A 17,499-nucleotide genomic window follows, 5' to 3' on the forward strand; every position below is an offset into this window, starting at 1 on the left:
TTTTTGGAGCATGGTTGAACTATATGTGTATTATCCTCTTCAGCTTATTGACGTTAATCACTCCGCCAAATCACTAACATCGACTGTTCATGCGATGAACGTTTGACAGGAATAGAGGTATTATCATACCCAGAAATTCAGGCTTCACTGTCGTCAAACGAAAAAGCTGATGTATGCTGGGTGTAGAGCGCAATTACGTAATTGACATTGAACTTGAACTGGTGACCAGCTTTGAGTCTTGACAAGTATGTATGTGGACATCATATTGAAATAGAGATGCATCTAATCATGAAATTGACCAGTTTATCTCTCTGTTGAATTCCAGTAGGAACTCCTGGGAAAATATCTTCGAAGTCCCAAAAGTCATTGATGCTGCCAGCCTCTCCCTGAGAGTACTAGAAGAGCGTGATGCTGAGTCCCAAGCCTAACAACGTATTGATGACTGACCGGTGAGGATGTTCGGAACATAAGAGTTCGATATCGGGATATCTAAGGCGATGTAGAACAGTTAAGATATATCTAATTAACACGTGACTCAGCTACTTAACATTCGAAGTAAATAGCGTCCAACTCGACTCTTTTAAATCTTTCCCGTGATGGGGCATTTGTGTTCTGCTGGGTTTGGCAATCGGACGGTACCAAAGTCTTTAATTGACTAATGGGGCTCTTCACGTGGATCGGTGTTTGGTGAATATGAAATGAGGTATGCATCTTGTCAATGTCAATCAATAGCAAGCAATGCAGCGCGACTGGAAATGCAGTTACATGGTGCAGGCAAAAGAGCTTGTCAAATCATTCGAATCTCGAGTCTCGACTTGATTTCCGAACCTGTGAGCTCTAGCAATATATTTGATGCAAAAACTAGGAGTTCTCGGCATATAATACTTCCCGAAACATTCACAACTTCCCTAAAAGGAAAAGAGGGAGTGAAATGATGTAAAGACCTCCTTCTCTTGCACTACGTTCCTAACGAAAACAACCTTACCAGCTTGGTTACATGTACAATATAGCTGGAATTGCAATTGTCTGCCTAAGTATAACTTGAGCTATTAACAGTTAAGTTGCAGAATACCTACAATATGATACAGCAGAAGAAAGAAATTGTTACGTTACCACGTGCATAATTAGGCTTCAACTGCAGTAGCCGAGTCCTCATCTGTGGAAACTATTTCTTCTGGCTTTTGGCCTTCATCTTCTGGATCTTTAGTCGTCTCAGCCACAAGCTTTTCCCTGAGTTTAGTCGTAAGTTCTTCGCGGATGCTCTCATTGCCGTCCAGAAACTGTTTCAAAGTTTCTTTGTTGCGGAAAGTGAGATCATTTAGTCCATATGTTGTCCCAGATTTAGTGATGAATTTGTGCTTCAAAGCGAGATCAATGATCTCCGAATTCCGACATATCCCCTTCCCGAATTCCAGTTCTAGTTGTACTGTTCTAAATGGAGGGGCAAGCTTGTTCTTCACAATTTTGATCTGAACTTGAGTGCCTGTAGTCTGCATATAAAACTGTAATAAGCAATATGATCCCAACCCCAATGAAGAATATTATGAGAATAAACTGCTCGGAAGATCATATAGGAAAATGCTCCTTTATCATGCAATTAAAAGAATTTTCAGAGAAGCCAAACTTGAAGGACACGGGAATCAAATTAGAATGATATAATTTAAGCCAACCTTGTTCCCAAATAAAAAGAGCCGCAAATGTACTCATAGATCAAATACCTCTTCACCCCGTTTGATAAACCCTGTTCTTTTAATGTTTAAGCGCACAGAAGCATAAAACTTCAAGGCATTTCCACCACAAGTAACTTCAGTGGGTCCACCAAAGCCTCCAAAGGTCGAAAGCTTGGATCTCACCTGAAAGAAAATGAAACTAATGCAGTTAGCTAGATCATTGAAAACTTTAGTCCATCCATAGCACCAAAAATGCAAAGTAATAATCAAAAAAGAAGAAAAGAAAAGAACAGGAAGCATGTAGGGAAAATTCATGGTGTTGTAGCAATTTCCTGTCCTAAGATGTGCCTCTGTTTTTGCCAGCATACATCTGCCAACAAGTTAGGGATTCTTAAACTCTTAAAAGCAGTAACAGGAACCAACCAGACGGAATACTCAATACTTCGCACAGATCCGAGTTCTACTTCCAATCATCCGAAAAGCAAGCATGAACTATTCATTCTAGCTGGACCAATCCGAGTTCTACTTCCCATCAACCTAATAGCAAGCTTGAACTGTTCATTCTAGCTGGACCAATCAAATCTCACACACCACGGACAAAATATAGTCCATGTGTCTCACGTCTCACACAGACAAAATATAGCTGGACCGATCAAATCTCACACACAAGCACCTACTTATCTTGACCACGAAAGAAAACATTCCAATTGCTTGGAATGCCCTTAAAAAAAACTCTCATCCATGAAGGTAATTGAACATGACAGACTAGCTTTTAGCATTACAAATTTACAACCATGATTACAATTGTCCAGTCTCGAGAAGGTATACCTGGTTTACAAATATTAATATAGCTTGTGACAGTGATAAGGAGTGACTCAGTTTCCGAAGTGCCTGGCTCATCAGCCTAGCTTGCATTGCCATGTGAGCGTCCCCCATCTCACCATCGAGTTCTCCTTTTGGCACAAGTGCGGCTACCTACAAATAAAGTTAATTCGACAATCACATACCTCAGCTGGAACTTTAATTATGAGATAAAAAGACGACTCTAACAGTTAAAATGGTAGAATAACCTAGTCATTAAAACCTACACCAACATTCGACGCTGCTTCTGTCGTCTGAGTATTTCTGCAAACAGAATTTCGTATACTAATGATGTAATGGATCTGGCAGTGTTGACTACATACACTTCCAGTAGAGAGGCCTTACACTGTCCACCACAACAACATCTACAGAACCACTCCTTATTAAAGTGTCCACAAGACTCAAAGCTTGCTCGCCGCAATCTGGTTGGGACAGAAGCAAATTCTCCGTGTTTACTCCAATAGCCTCAGCAAGTGCAGGGTCAAGAGCGTGCTCCGCATCAACAAAAACACAGTAGCCTACAGATAATGATTTGCTCGCATAAGGCAGTCTCAACATGTTGGGAGTCAGCCAATAGGTCTCACTCCTGACTAAACCACTACAAATAAAGAAAAATGATAATTATCCCCAACCACAGTGCACTTTGAGATGCCAGTTATTATGATATGGTCCAGTTCAGCACTAAAATATGGGTCCAAGAACTATGAATGTGTAACTCCTCTGGTTTCCTGAGTTACATGTACCAACAAATACAAGGCCTGCTCATTAAATATGCAAGTGACACTTTCCTATGCATTAAAACGAGTTTCATCAATAGCAACAGCATATCAATCTGTGCTCGCTGCAAGCCTTGAAAGAAAGTATAATCATTTCATAATAAGAAGCTTAGATAAATTGAAGTGAATTCAAGACTGCTGATAGCATTAAGTGTAAAGCTTAATGAGATGTCTGGCTAACATAAATACACACTGCATAATCATGTTCTTTTTCTTTAATTTTAGAGTTTAAAGAGTCACCTCCTTGCTTCTGTGCTTCAGCAATCACATGCAACGCAAGTGTTGTCTTTCCCGAAGCCTCGGGACCATATATCTCTACAACACGCCCCTAAAGAATTCAAGAAGCATTAATCACAGAACTGTGAACATGTCAGACTTGAGAATTACAGAAGTCCAATTTATATTTTCGGTAAGAAATACATATAATTCGAGACCCACCTGTATCAAATAAACCAGAAACTTTATTGTGTAAAAAGAGGATCTAAGTACCTTTGGAAGTCCACCAGTTCCAAGAGCCATATCCAAAGCAAACGAGCCCGTGGAAATGACTGGAACTTGCCTATGAGAGACAGATCGACCAAGCCACATGATTGACCCCTTTCCAAAGGAGGAAGTAATCTGATCCAGAGCTTGTTGGAGGGCCAAATCTTTCTTAGAAATATTATCCTCATTAGACTCCCTCCCATCAGACTTGGATCTTGTCCTACCTTCGTGCAGGCAGAAATTGACAGATCAGATGGAAAGTACAGAAATTATGTGTAAACTCAAAAGCGGAAGCATGATCCTGTTTCATTCTATTATCACATTGCTGTAACAAATATAACAGATATCTTGCCCTTCCAGGAAAAAAAGACATTTTTTTGCTGAGAGTGCCTTCCAACTAAAGAGAACTGGGGACGCTATTATACGGGCTAAGCATAAATTACATCGATTTCATGCATGTTTCATGGCACTGCGTAAATTCACCAAATAGGACCACTATCTCTTAAAGCACAGCCATAACCATTCAAATCAAGAAACTTGTCATATAACCATGAAAACTTGCAAGCAATGGACACTAATCCCTGGTAATGCCCAAGAGTGTCCCCTAATCACATAACATTACAAATGCAAAATCTTAACAGGTTCGTCGGAAAAAAGAACACCTCTGGAGGAGAAGTTGCGGAACTGAGAAGTTGTTCTCAATAGCCCTCCCCAATGGCCCTGCAGTCCAAGAAAAAGTAGAATGAGTACCCCGAAAGAAGAAGACCAATACATGAGTGAAGTGAACCCACGACACACGGCAATTCCCATTCCCAGAAAGTAGAAGAGCAGGGACAACCTCTGACTCCAAAACAGTGCAAACTGCAAAGGGCATAAACAATAAAGTATCTCCAAACTAGGCACAAAACAAATCGCCACTCTTTTCAGTCAGCCAAGAACCATCATTATAACTACACGCACGAGCAATCCAAACACAATCTCACCCCTTTTCACCCCCTTCTTACAAGCGACCAACTTCAGCGAGCTCGATAAAAGGAGAGGAAATTTCGAAAAGAAAAAAAAAGGGTTCAAACAACACGATCCCACGGACGCAAACAGAGCTAGACCACGGAGGCGGTCAAATGCAACTGTCAACTGCGAAACGATCACGGAAAGCTCAAGAATTGTCGAAGTACATGAAATGGGTACGAAAAAGGATCGACCTCCGACTCGAGCAAGAAGCGCCTGAGGGAACAAGCGCCCCGAAGAGGCCTCGCCATCAAGCGATCGCGCGCAGCCCCGCCATGGAATCAGCGCGGGAAGAAGCCGGGAGTCGGAGCTGGAGCGCCAGGAGTATCAAAGGTCGTGGGGAGGTGGTTTGGGTCGTCGTCGAGCTAGCTTCGAGCCTCAAATTGCGCGGAAGAAGGACGACGATGCTGGGATACCGAATTCTACTGTAGGACGAAGCAGCGAGCCTTTTCGATCCCGTCGATGTTTTTTCGTGCGACAAGCAAAGCAAAAAGGGGAGACTATGCTGTTTTCCGGGCGACAATCCGTAGAACGAATTTTCGGACCCTACTTAATATCTGCATCAGTGATAAATTTACTCTCCATTAATTTCTGTTATATTTTACTATCAAATTACTTGATTAGATAACATGTGACAATCGATAAATATACCAATTTAGAGTTTTTACCCTCTGTTTATCACGTATATATGATTTTTCGTGATTTTAATCCAATTTAATGAAAACTAACGAAGGGTAAATTTGTCACAAATATACTGTGATTTTTCGTGATTTTAATCTAACGGAGGGAAATTTATCAATATCTAGTTTAATTTAACTAATTTGAGTTTGTGTAAAAATTAGTTTGGAATTTCCGTAAATCCGTAAACAAAAAATGAGCTTTAATTGAAACTGGTGAGAGTAAATTTGTCTAAATATACTAAAATTAGCTTTTAGAGCATTTTTAGTGGTAAAATACAAAAAATAATCCAGTTTAGAGTAAAAAGGTGTTTATTATCTACTAGTAATTTGGGATTTGTGGTGCAAAATTAGTTTGGAGTAAATTATGCCCAAAGCTCTCATGCCTATTTTGATTTTTTCACTGATTACAATTAGTTTGATGTTTTTCGTGGTATTATAGTTCACCAAATAATTGCTCGCATCTTGCCAATGGACGTGCTTTGTCGCTGTTTCGAAATTAAAGATGCCATATTATGGAAAGGCTGCGACATTCATAATTTGTTGGGTAGTTTCAAGCTCATGTACTTTCAGACTATATGAGTCGTTAGATTTCACGAGCCTCACCTAAAAAATTGGTGGGATTTTTAATTTATCGCCGTAGATAATCCTAGGGACGCAAAGGCGAGGACAGATCAATGAGAGGTGAGGGGTACGGTGAACACCTAGTAAAATTTCGTAATACCAAGAAATGGAGCAGAGCATGTGTCTCAAATTGCTGCAAATTATAAACCGCAGCTCGATTCCCTGGTAGAGAGGCCTTGCGTCGACTCATTAGGGTCGGGCGCAGCTCAATAGGTCCAGCCAACATTACCGGCGCGCCTTGACATTATGCTTATTTGCGAAGTGATAAAAATTGTCCGGCCAAAAATTAATCCTCAAGATGGGAAGGGAAGGTATTGACCCAAGGTTTCCACTTGCTTGTGCTTTTGTCTCCGTTGCTCTTGGGCGCGTCAAGTGCGGCCTGTTCATGTACAATATGCTTGGTGACATGCCTTGGCTGATTTTCATTCTCTGCGTCCTAATGTTGGTAATCCTGTTCATGTTCATCGCGAATTAAAGGATCAATTAGCAAATAGTTTCCGAATTTCTTGACGTGGTGACGTGCACTTTATATAAATTTGGTTTGAGTGTTGATGGTCCGGTGGACCTCCTGTTGTATCGTTACCTTGAACACCCTTCACGTCCTAGAGCAGAACATGTAATAATGACTAAAGTAATAGGCCATGCGTAATCGTAATATCTTCCCTTCTTTTCCATTATTCATTTTATTTCTCTGGTTATGTAAAAAATGTCTCGACGTGAACGTAAAAAATCCTAAACAAGATATGAACCCCAGTTCACTCTTGCTTTGGGATGTGTCACGTACAGTCTGTTGATATACATTCAGCTTGGTGACATGCCTTGACCGATTTTCTTTCCCTTCGTCCTAATACTGGCAATCATATTTGCATTCACCGCAGACTAAAGGATTAATCGGCGAATGGCTATAATTTCCAGCTTTCCTGATGCGTTTAGGTACCACAACTTATTTTCCACAAAATAAACGCACCAGTTAATAATCATTATCGTTTACAATCATTATCATAATCCATTGCGCAGTGACATGGGTCCAACTGGTTGTCACTCGTACCAACATCTCCAGCCTGGAGTGGGGAATCAAAAGTTGGGTCGCCAATTTTCACCCTCCGAACAGACAAAGGGCAGCCAAGACACAAAAGGCGTCGAAGTTTCCATAATGTCATCATATTATTGAATACCATCATGTTTCTTGCCCACCCTGGCAACAGCATGATTTGAATTCTCAGCACTCGATGTCCGGACACTTAAAAGAGGAGAACCATAATCAGAGTGCAAGCAGATGGAATCAGGAATTGCTCAAAAGCCACACAAGCAGAGCGTGGAGTCCAGAGGAGATATCAAGAAGAAATACTATGAATTGACCTTTTAATACCAAATAATCGGTGGTCCGATGATCACAGATACAATAGCACTAAGGAGACATTTCGTTGGAACAAAATTGAAGATATGAAGATCCCTAAAGCAGATAACTTAAAACACATGATATGCTACGACTTTAAGTTCCCTAGAGACACGTCCTGAGCTTTTCCCTGCGCATGTCGACACATGAGTCACACCTCCCAAATTGAGCGAACGACTATACCACAATAGAAATTTCCTCAATCAATCACCCCACATACCAGAAGAGAAACAAACTAGACAGAACAAAACTGCAAACACCCCATTCACCCCATCCCCACTCAATCGGCAATGACCAGTATCAGACTCTTGCGATTTCGGTAGAGCAAAACATCACTGTTGCTTGCACTCTGGAGGCCTCTCTCCCTGTTGGGCATCCCCAGCCACTGCTCTGGAAGCCTTCTGTAAATTACCAAACGTAGTATTTAGGATATGAGAGACCAAATCCGGTTGGTATGAAAAGTGAATCAGAGTAAATAAATACGCGTGAAGTGAATCAGGGTACCTTCGGTCCGGATGACTGCGGTGAATTCCAAAAGTTCATGAAATATGAATAGAAATTAGTTCAGCTCTAATCAGAATTATCAAGCTGCGGTAGAACAAGCAGAAAGAAATACCCAACATCAAACAGAATCTCACCTTCTTTTTACTCTTGCTTGTGTCTTCTTCTTCTTCCTCATCTTCCTCATCTTCGTCTTCGTCCTCATCGTCGTCAACATCTTCATCATCATCCTCATCTTCTAGATCTTCGAACTCTTCTCCTTGAATAGCCTCCCCTGTAAACCATGAGACTGCATGTGGAATGATCTTGTCCCTGATGGTTGACCTGCAAGATGCACATGACTCAGAAACATGAGTATGTTGAGCGAAGCAACCACAGGAAGCAATCAAACTGTCAGAGCAAAAGCATAAATCAAAGAATACTACATTTCATTCACTTTCATTAGCATAGGCTATCACCAAAGCTAAAATGACGTGCAAACGCCTTTGATTAGGACAAGTCATGAGGGACCTACCCAATGTCATAATCTTGCTCCATCAGATTCTGAAGTTCCTCAGCCTGAAAAAGAAATATCACAGATCAAATAAACCTAATGAAAATGAAGAATAAAGCAAATATCTCTTAATCAATTCAGCTGCCATACAGTCTCTTCATCAATGTCTTCATCTTCATCGGGGACTTGGGGCGGATTAAAGAAATTAAAAAAACTTTCACAATTTTCTGTTTTAGTGATAGGCTTCGCATTCTTTGACCCTTTCTTCGGCTTTTTCTTGAGGAGCTTCTGCGTCAAGCATTTTCCTGGATACCATTCTATCTCCGTCCTATAAGAACCAAATAGTTGCCATAAAGATTAGAATATAAACAATACCACAATGAAGACAAACGATAGAAATAATTCTTCCCAACAGCAAAAGAAAAACACGCTTCCACTATGCATAACGAAAAGCCACTTACCCAATTGCTTTCTCCAGAATAGGTTCGTCTTCATCTATCATGTGATAGATCTTCGTCAAGACAGAGTTCTTAAAGTAGGGGTTTGTATCGAAGAAGAACTCAAGTTTAAACCCTTTGGGGTCGTCTATTCTACACCACTTAATGTCTTTGAGATATTTGAGAGCGCCTTCATCACGCTCAGAGATCTGATCAACAAAAGGAAAATGATAAATCTAGTTAGAGAAGTAGTCAATATTTTCCGTCAGTGCTTGAAAGAAGCATTTGGAATCTACACACCTCCTCAGCTAAAACTTCATTGTTTTTCATAGCAGCGACCCAGAAATTAGGGACTCCTTTCTCTGCAATAAGAATAAGGGGGGCATGTCATGTAGCTTGCACCAAGTGAAAATAATGGCGAGGGAGAGGCGTCAACTAGGTACCTTCATCGGCTTTGTCCTCCTCTTGCTCCTTTGCTGGCTCATTAGTAACTCCTTCCACTTCCACAACACCATTCACAATATCGTATCTCTGCAGTTCAACATCCCCAACCCCGACCACGTAGGAAAAATAGAGTTTGAGAGATCATAATTATAAACACGTAAAAAGCTGAGAGAGGATATCTCCTCTTCACTCTACAGAATCAATAAGTAGAAAAAGAAAACAATACTTTTGTGTACAGAGGTTGATAAAGCTTTTGGTATTTCGCTTCAAGTGCAGCTCTCTCCTCAAAGAATTTCGCCTCTAGTTCGTCATGCTGGCTCTGTTCATTTCAGATGCTCAGGTTCAGTAAAACCCACTTGGGCCAATTGCGCATCCCCCCAACATGAATGCTTGCGAATAGAAAAACTCAACAGACAAGTGATCTAGGTAGAGCTCTTCGTAGGGAAATCATCTCTTTTAAACCAATTTAATCATTCACATTAAAAGAATCTTCAGAACTTGAATGAGTACTTTGCAGGGTTTAAACAAAATCCTAGCACTAATTCATAAAGTAAAACGACCAGTAAAAGGCAGCATATTCAAAAAAGAGGCGAATCCAGCAGCAGATAACAAGACTTAGGCCAGCAATTTTTCTTTTTTTTCTCCTTTCAACAAGAGGACATGCCTGGATCTCTCTCAGGACCTCCACCCGCTTCCGGACATTGGGCGCGAGGCTCTCGAGCACGTCCGAGTGCTGCCCAGCCAAAGTCTGTAGCTTATCCTGCCAAAAAAAACCCACCCCCAAAGACAAGGTCAGCACCCGCGCCGAAACCCAAACACACAAATTGCCACCAGTTCGAGCCCAGAAAAACACAAATTGCCACGAGCTCGAGCAGTAGCGTAAACGCACGGTCGTCCAACGAATCACAGATCGCGCAACAAAGAAGAAGAAAAAAAAGGCAACTTTCCCCCGTACAGACAACTGTCTCGGAGAAGCTCGCAGCGGACAAAACCAAAAGTTCCCCCCGCCTTTCCCCGAACTAAAGCAACCCCACGACCCAAAAAGGGGGGCGAAATTTCACTTCACTGACCTTGAGAGCATTAACGAGGCCAGCTCGATCCTCGTCGTTGAGAGCTACACAAACCAAACCAAACAAAGGGGGGAAAGCAATCGCATCACAAGCTCGAAAAAAAAACGAAAAAGAAAGGGAACAACAACAACAAGGCAAGATCAGTGAAGCGGAAGCCCGGCCCAGCGAACCGGGGCAAAGCTCACCAGCAGTGAGATCGGCCATGTTGAAGTTCTCCTTCGCGTTGCTCATGGCGGCGGCGGCGGCGGCGGCGGCGGACGACGAGGCGAGGTGAACCCGACCCGAATTGGGGAGCGGCGTCGCCGGAGGAGGAGGCGGAGGAGGAGGAGGAGGAGGAGGGAGGTTAAACCCTAGGATTTGGGGGATTGGCGAGCGAGGGAGAAGGGAGGGAGAGAGAGAGAGAGAGAGATTTGGGCGAAGAGGCGAGGCGAACGTGGCCTGCTTTTAAAATCTATCTCTCTGCCCCTCTCACTCTCTCTCTCTCTTCTCTGCTCTTCTCTTCTCTTCTCTCTCTCTCTAGAAACCCTAATTACAACCTGGTCTATTTATGGGGCGGGGGGAGCGATCGTACTTTCTAATTATGTTCCGGATTTCGGTTTTTCTTCTTTGGTGGTATTTTTCCTTTTTTGTTGATTTTGCGGGTTGAAATTCCCAGATTTTTATTTCTATCGATGGCTTTATTTTTTATATATATATATTTTCTTGGAGAGGGATTCGATTTGGAGATTGCTTGGGAAATCTGATTAATCTCGGGAGAGCCCAAATGGGAAGAGGAGATTTTTTTCCCTTCCTTCGTTTACAATTTCGCTCGTGGATATATATTATTTTTTTATGGTTTCGTAATTAGATTTGCTTTTCATTACCGCGTCTGCAAAATAGGCGAGTGATTTAATTCGTAGGGATTTGCGCGGGGAAATGTTACCGAATGGAGAAAGGCTCGGATGGGTAAAACGCTAAACTGAATCTTGAAGAATTAATGAAGCAACGCCTGGCGAAGGAACTATGCGATTTCGAAAAAAAATTTCTGAAGATTTTCCTAATTTTCTCCTTTTAATTTTGCTTTGTCGAATTTGACTTTTCTCTTTGAAATTGGTTGAAAATACTAGAAAAGAAAATAGGAGGAGAAATTGGGTTTACTCTGTTTTATTCCTAAATGACCAAAAAAAAAAATTTATGCCGGCATTTGTATTGTAAAATTGATTCATTTCCCGGAGTGATTTTTCTAATTTCGCGACTTTTAATAAATCCGAATTTTTTATGAAATATTGCAATAAAAATGACGTAAGTATTCCCCATGTTGTGAATCCAAGTTCAAGATCTGCTCAACCCACGTCGAGTAAGTATAGATCGTAGCCTGGTGAGTGTAAATTGAAGAGTGATTGATTAGGATTCTTACCCCGATCAACACCTAGAAGGATGTGGTGTTGGACAAAACTTAGGTCGAAATCGAAGCGTTTACGAGGGTCTCGATTGTCCATCAAGCCCTCGGTTAAGAAGCACGATCGCAGTCGGCACGAGCCTGCTCGTCCGTGGTTCATGATCGCTTGAGATGGTCGCTGGGAAGTTCTCCAATCCCGTGATCTAAATGAGCGGAAAAAGTATGCTATTATACGAACAGGAATCAGCAAAAACAAAAGTGTGAGAACAATTTCGAGTCTAGTCGTCGCATGAACGCTTTATATACACATAGAGCGACGATCTCGTTTCTAGAATTCGCGATTTAAAATGGATTAGATCGATGTATTCTCGGCACTTCTTCCCATTATCAGTAAGTAATCCTTCTAGACATTCCTTTTCCTTTACTAGACCGATATTCACATTTACAGGAAGCTAATTACAAATGTTAAACGCGAGCATTGATGTAAGATGATTATAACTAATTTCGTGTTCACAAGTGCTCGGAAGATTATCACCAATTTCATGTTCATTAGTGTGATACAATGCGAGGCATGCCAGGATAATAGCAAGCTCACACGACTAATCAATTGTTCATTCTTTCTATACCAGTGAAAATAAGTTATAGATCCATTTTTTAACTCATATTTGATGGACTTAGTTGTTAGATCCATAAATGGAGGGGTTCACAATTTTAAAAGAAAAAATATTATGGATGTTAAATATATTCATAACTTACTTAGATTCAACCTGCCTTTATAACGCTCTCACCCGATTTCGCGCTTCCTCACTTCGCGCTCTCACCTCAATATAAGTATTAGCACTAAGGATCAGGCCGGGTGTGAGTTAAGTCAAATATTGATCACAAGATTTATGTTGCACGATAATAAGTCAAAACGGATTAAATTGGTCAATTTGGATCGAACTATTTTCGACCCAACCCAAATCTGACCCAATCTACCCGATTGACGGGTCTAATTCTTTCCGAAAGAATGTCGATCCATGTCATGTGATCATACAAGTACAGAAAAAATCATTGTTCCTTATCATTCTCTACAGTAGACTGCGGACACCGGACATGTGCTCGCTCGGATGCCAATTTAACTGCACAATCATCTCAACATCATTTGCAATACAGAGCAACAGGAGAGATCTCTAATTTTAGAACTATCTTCATACGAATTCTCTCCTATGCAGTTTATATTGCATAAGATCCTAAGTAAAGAGGAAGTGAATGAGTTGTGAACCACAATGACAACAACAAAGGAACTCCTGTCATTTGCTCCAAGAAGAGAAGTAGCAGGTAATGACTCGTGTAAGAATGATGATGCCACAAGCATTTCACCTCACAAAAGAAAGCAATGGTTTCAGCACCAAGAACATTCGATGGATCAATCGACCGCTCGAATGAAATGCAGTGTAGTATACACCGAACAAGTTTTATTTCCTGCACGTAATTTTGCTAGCATTCTGGAGCAGGTACAGTTCCTCTGTACACAAAAACTATCCTTAAGTCAGAAAACAAACTCTCAGATCCTAACTTAAGCAGTACATCAAAAAATTTTCAGGAAACTCCAGAAAAGTGAAAGGTAACTGAGATTGCAGCAACTGAGCATCACTGGTCGTCTTAAGCATTTATATCTTCAGGTGTGGATTCATCTGCTTTGACGGAAGCAGCTTGTTTCTCAGGATTTATGACACGTCCAGTCAGTGGATCAACAGGACGCGTGTCACGTGGTCCACCCTTGCGTCCCATCGCCACCATGGGTGGGGGAGGGAGTAAACCAGCTCTGAAAAGAATGTGTTGGACGGGATCCGAAGGTTGAGCGCCAACCGAAAGCCAATACCTAAATGGAGGAGACAATATTCTAATCAAGCATGATCCAACATGTACATTGGCATGCACTTAAGGTAACTTACAGATAGAAAAGGCAATCAAAATGAAACAAAAGAAAATGCAAGCATATGTGCATGTATATGCATAGCAGAGAATTGTGGAAAGGGAGAATTATTAAAAGAGCATTCACCCTTTCTAGCTCCACACACCCAGAATTTCTTCTGCCGTAAGCTTACATTATCATGTAAGTCAGATAACGGAGGATATTTACAACAGTGACATATAGGCCTCACTAGCAATTGACAGGATATCTATTAGGGATCCATTCCTACTAATAACAAGTGGATTCTGCACCATTTCTAAGATTACAACCGATCACAATAACACAAATGTATCAGTTGAACCTTTTGGAGAAGTTGATACTTGATACCATTGACAGCAAATTCAGAAAATCAATTAATCATCTCTCGCATGGATCCCAAGTTCCCAACATAAAACCTCAAAGATGCACAATGAAGGGAAAGATTGGATTTGACCAAAAAGAATTCTTATGCCCCTTGGGTTTAAAGCAACCTCAGAGGGTGCGTTTGGTTAGGCTTTTGGGGAAAGTCTTTGGGAAAAAACAAAGGCCTTTACGTTAAAGGGGTTTTTCGAAATGCAAGTAATGTTTGGTAAATTGTAAATTAAAAGAACACGGTGAAACAACTTTGGTTTAAACGGTGTTTGGAAAAATCACACTTTGTAAAGCACTTTTTTTTTAAACAAAAAAGAACTCAAAGCAGGGAAGGACTTCCTTACCAAAAAAATAAAATAAAAAGCAGGGAAGGACTCAGCAGCAGGTGGGCAGCCAGCAAGCCTCCAGTGAGGCCAAATCTGGTGCCGGCTGCATCACGTGACCTCAGGCAACTGTTGCCTGGGTTCGCATGACCCAGGCGACGGTCACCTTGTACCCAATCGGCAGTACCCAAGCGGCTTGGGTTCGAGGTGACCGTTGCCTAAGTCGCGCGAACCCAAGTGATAGTACCCAGGCGGCTTGGGTTCGAGGGGACCGTCGCTTGGGTCGCACTAACCCAGGCAACTGTCGCCTAATGTCACGCGACCTCAGGCTGCCGACGCCAGACTAGCTTACCGGCAGCCAGATCTGGCCTTGCCGGTAGCCTGAACCCTCACCGATGACGTCACGTGAGGTAGGGACATTTCCGAAATTATGAAAGTTTAGCGAGGACAAGGTTGGAAGAAAAAAAATGTATTTGCATTCCGGAAGCTGAAAACTCAAAGCACCTCCGAACTTATTTTGGGCTAAAGGCCTTCACCTGGAAATGCGATTACATCTTCTCAAAGCTCTCCAAAAAATTTGCCAAATGGTATTTGCATTTACCCAGGGGCTCCAAAGCCCCTAGATAAAGGCAGTTCCCAATTGGAGCCCGAGTCAATGCTTCAGGCAACATATATCAACATCTTGAAGCTATCTAAGGCATTTTGGATATGAATTCCTAGCTTTTCGAGGTTCTTGCACAAACCTATCGGAAACAAGACGGAGAGAGGGAATCTCAGTTAGATGCACGTCATGGATGGGTAGGAATTGCCCTATCTAAGAATATGTAGAAGTTAGCATCTAGAGAGTCATCCTATTTGTCACAAAAAGAAGTTGCATTTCGTCAGCTCAAAACATCTGAAGAAGGATAAAACCAGTCAGAGTTTGCACAGGACATAAATGAACTCGTTACCGAAATAGTAAAGAAAATTAGTGCTATGCAAGAACTCTTGAAAGAATCAAGCCAGATTACTGCTACTCAATGCTAGAGAACTAGATGACTGCATCCAATAATGGGAAAAGAAGAAGAAGCATGAGGCCTATTGCTTGTCACCAAGAATTCCAGAGACATTACTACCTCAAGTGCAAACCACTCCTCCAAGGTTCTAGATTGCGTTCAAACTAACTACTCCAAACATACAGATATCAATTGACAAAGCAAAAACGAATGGATAGAGAGGACTTACTTCACTCTGTCAAATTTAAGACCCATCCGTTTTCCACCATCTTGACCTATTCATACCCAAGAAAATTCCAGAGCAATTAGCAAATGGTCATCATCCTCATCGTCAAGTCTAAAAACAAACATGGATTGACAAGCAGTCATAAGATATCAAACTTCATATGTCGGTTCTCACTCTCTAATTTTTATTTGCTCCTTAGGCGACAAGCTTCAATCATCAAAAACATAGCCATCCTGATAACAAAAAAATGAAAGGTAACAAAATGACAAAACTTGTCCACGTATTGGACCCTGCCAGGACTTGTAATTGGGGAGCGGAGGATGGCGAGGTGACCCGGGTTGGAGAAGATCCAAAGAAACACTTAAAAGGAGGCGAAAGTGTGAAGTCAAATTTCTCTGAGGAATTTCATCAAACACTTGCCCTATGCACACTCAATACAATGAACATAACTAATAACCTCAACCGCAAGCGAATCGAAACAACGGGAGAGAAAACCAATCTAGCAATGAAAAGATTCCCAGCTCTTTTTTTCTCTCCTTCCAGATCCATGCAGTTTTCACACCCAATCAATGAGCTCCGAGCTTCGTTTACCCAAAACAATCGCCAACCCAGATATTCAACACTTCCTCTTTACCCACCCAACGAAACCCGAAAGAACCCACCTGAGAAAATCGCTGCGGGTGCACTCTTTCACCAATCCACTCAAATTCAATCAACTGTTCGACAAACAAACCCACACGACTCAACCATCACTTCACCGCCACCCATCACTTCACCGCCACCCAGGCACGAAAAAGAAAAGGAAACGGAGAGAGAGGGGTAGGGAATAATACCGGGCAAGGGATTGTAGTAACCCAAAACTTCGAGGTGCTTGCCGTCGCGGGGAGATCTGCTGTCGGCGGCCATGACCCGGTAGAAGGGCCGGTTCTTGCACCCGAATCTCGCTAACCGGATCCGAACCACCATTGTTTCTCCTCCTCTCTTGCTTCGCCTCGCTCGCTAAGCGAACTGAGTGTAATCCCGGTCGCTCTCTTTGGGGTGAAGTCGAGGCGCGACTGAGGGTTCTCTTCTGGGGTTTATGGTTTCATTCGCCATTTCCCCTCTCCCCTTTTGCTTTTTACTTCTTCTTTTTTACTTCTTTTTTTTTACTTTTTCCACCTGCGATTTCATTAAAATTCTTAGGGAAAATTTCAAATCAGTATTCAAAATGGGGTCGTTTTCTCAAAAAAAGGTCCAAAATGAATATAATTTCTAAGGATTTGAAGTGCCCAATCAGTTTCAAATAGGGACTCGAAGTGCCCAATTAGTATAAAGTAAGGGCCTGGGTTTGCCGGCCGGTCAAATGCTCCCCGGCCAGCGACCACGTCACTGTTCCGACGATTGGAATAAGGACAATTTCGTCTTTTACTCTTTTTTTTGCTCTTTTCCTTTTCCTTTTCTTCTTCTTCTTTTTTTCCTCTTTTCCCTCCGCCGCCCATAGCCGGGGCCGGCGGAGGCCACCCGACGCTGGCAAGGGCCGACCCTGGGTTTCCCTTGCCGGCGAGGGCGGCCTCTTTTACTTTTTTTTTTCTCTTTTCCTTTTTCTTTTCTTCTTCTTCTTTTTTTCCTCTTTTCCCGCTGTCGGCCGTAGCCGAGGCCGATAGAGGCCGCCCTCGCCCGACGCTGGCGAGGGCCGACCTGGGTTTCCCTCACCGGCGAGGGCGGCCTCCGCCTGAGGTCGGCAACCTCCGCCGGCCATAGTCGGGGCCGGCGGAGGGAAAAGAGAAAAAAAAGAAGAAGAAGAAAAGGAAAATGAAAAGGAAAAGGAAAAAAAAAGTAAAAGACGAAAT

At 42.1% G+C, this 17,499-nt stretch overlaps 3 protein-coding genes across 4 annotated transcripts; all 3 read right to left on the reverse strand.

Annotated features, from left to right (window-relative positions):
* Positions 1 to 819: 819 nt before the first annotated feature.
* Positions 820 to 5,322, reverse strand: LOC115684578 (DNA repair protein recA homolog 3, mitochondrial). Its single transcript, XM_030609360.2, has 8 exons — positions 4,993 to 5,322; positions 4,453 to 4,510; positions 3,797 to 4,014; positions 3,548 to 3,635; positions 2,877 to 3,049; positions 2,499 to 2,645; positions 1,719 to 1,853; positions 820 to 1,490 (listed from the first exon to the last, which is right to left on the reverse strand). Exons 1-8 carry the CDS (start codon positions 5,047 to 5,049, stop codon positions 1,125 to 1,127), a joined length of 1,242 nt encoding a protein of 413 aa, XP_030465220.1. The 5' UTR covers positions 5,050 to 5,322; the 3' UTR covers positions 820 to 1,124.
* A 2,122-nt stretch (positions 5,323 to 7,444) lies between these two features.
* On the reverse strand, positions 7,445 to 10,732 carry LOC115684568 (nucleosome assembly protein 1;3-like). Of its 2 annotated transcripts, XM_030609341.2 has the most exons (12): positions 10,626 to 10,732; positions 10,441 to 10,484; positions 10,035 to 10,130; positions 9,597 to 9,689; positions 9,370 to 9,457; positions 9,227 to 9,288; positions 8,951 to 9,135; positions 8,640 to 8,817; positions 8,511 to 8,554; positions 8,134 to 8,320; positions 8,000 to 8,014; positions 7,445 to 7,896 (listed from the first exon to the last, which is right to left on the reverse strand). In XM_030609341.2, the coding sequence occupies exons 1-12, from the start codon at positions 10,669 to 10,671 to the stop codon at positions 7,828 to 7,830; spliced, it is 1,107 nt and encodes a 368-aa protein (XP_030465201.1). In that variant the 5' UTR covers positions 10,672 to 10,732; the 3' UTR covers positions 7,445 to 7,827. The 2 variants fall into 2 exon arrangements, with proteins under 2 accessions (XP_030465201.1, XP_056166689.1); XM_056310714.1 differs by lacking the exon at positions 8,000 to 8,014.
* A 2,442-nt stretch (positions 10,733 to 13,174) lies between these two features.
* Positions 13,175 to 16,723, reverse strand: LOC115684569 (30S ribosomal protein S16-2, chloroplastic/mitochondrial). The gene is made up of 3 exons (XM_030609342.2): positions 16,504 to 16,723; positions 15,674 to 15,719; positions 13,175 to 13,682 (listed from the first exon to the last, which is right to left on the reverse strand). The coding sequence occupies exons 1-3, from the start codon at positions 16,634 to 16,636 to the stop codon at positions 13,463 to 13,465; spliced, it is 399 nt and encodes a 132-aa protein (XP_030465202.1). The 5' UTR covers positions 16,637 to 16,723; the 3' UTR covers positions 13,175 to 13,462.
* Positions 16,724 to 17,499: the final 776 nt, after the last annotated feature.

Source organism: Syzygium oleosum, unplaced genomic scaffold (genome assembly GCF_021117445.2).
Source record: "Syzygium oleosum isolate NSW1041296 unplaced genomic scaffold, Sole_v2.1 Sole_v2.04, whole genome shotgun sequence".
Taxonomy (NCBI): Eukaryota; Viridiplantae; Streptophyta; class Magnoliopsida; order Myrtales; family Myrtaceae; genus Syzygium; species Syzygium oleosum.

Bases quoted from the DNA above. Each gene is read 5' to 3' on its own strand.
- LOC115684578 (XM_030609360.2), bottom strand. From the start codon at position 5,049: ATGGCGAGGCCTCTTCGGGGCGCTTGTTCCCTCAGGCGCTTCTTGCTC. The intron at 4,015-4,452 runs GTGTTCTTTTTT...GCCTGCACGAAG, and splicing joins CCGCAACTTCTCCTCCAGAG to GTAGGACAAGATCCAAGTCT. The intron at 1,491-1,718 runs GTATTTGATCTA...TTTTATATGCAG, and splicing joins TTATCAAACGGGGTGAAGAG to ACTACAGGCACTCAAGTTCA.
- LOC115684568 (XM_030609341.2), bottom strand. From the start codon at position 10,671: ATGAGCAACGCGAAGGAGAACTTCAACATGGCCGATCTCACTGCTG. The intron at 10,485-10,625 runs GTGAGCTTTGCC...TGGTTTGTGTAG, and splicing joins CATGGCCGATCTCACTGCTG to CTCTCAACGACGAGGATCGA. The intron at 8,555-8,639 runs GTATGGCAGCTG...TTTCTTTTTCAG, and splicing joins AAGACATTGATGAAGAGACT to GCTGAGGAACTTCAGAATCT.
- LOC115684569 (XM_030609342.2), bottom strand. From the start codon at position 16,636: ATGGTGGTTCGGATCCGGTTAGCGAGATTCGGGTGCAAGAACCGGCCC. The intron at 15,720-16,503 runs GTATTATTCCCT...GGGTATGAATAG, and splicing joins TTACTACAATCCCTTGCCCG to GTCAAGATGGTGGAAAACGG. The intron at 13,683-15,673 runs GTAAGTCCTCTC...TCCTCCATTTAG, and splicing joins CTTAAATTTGACAGAGTGAA to GTATTGGCTTTCGGTTGGCG.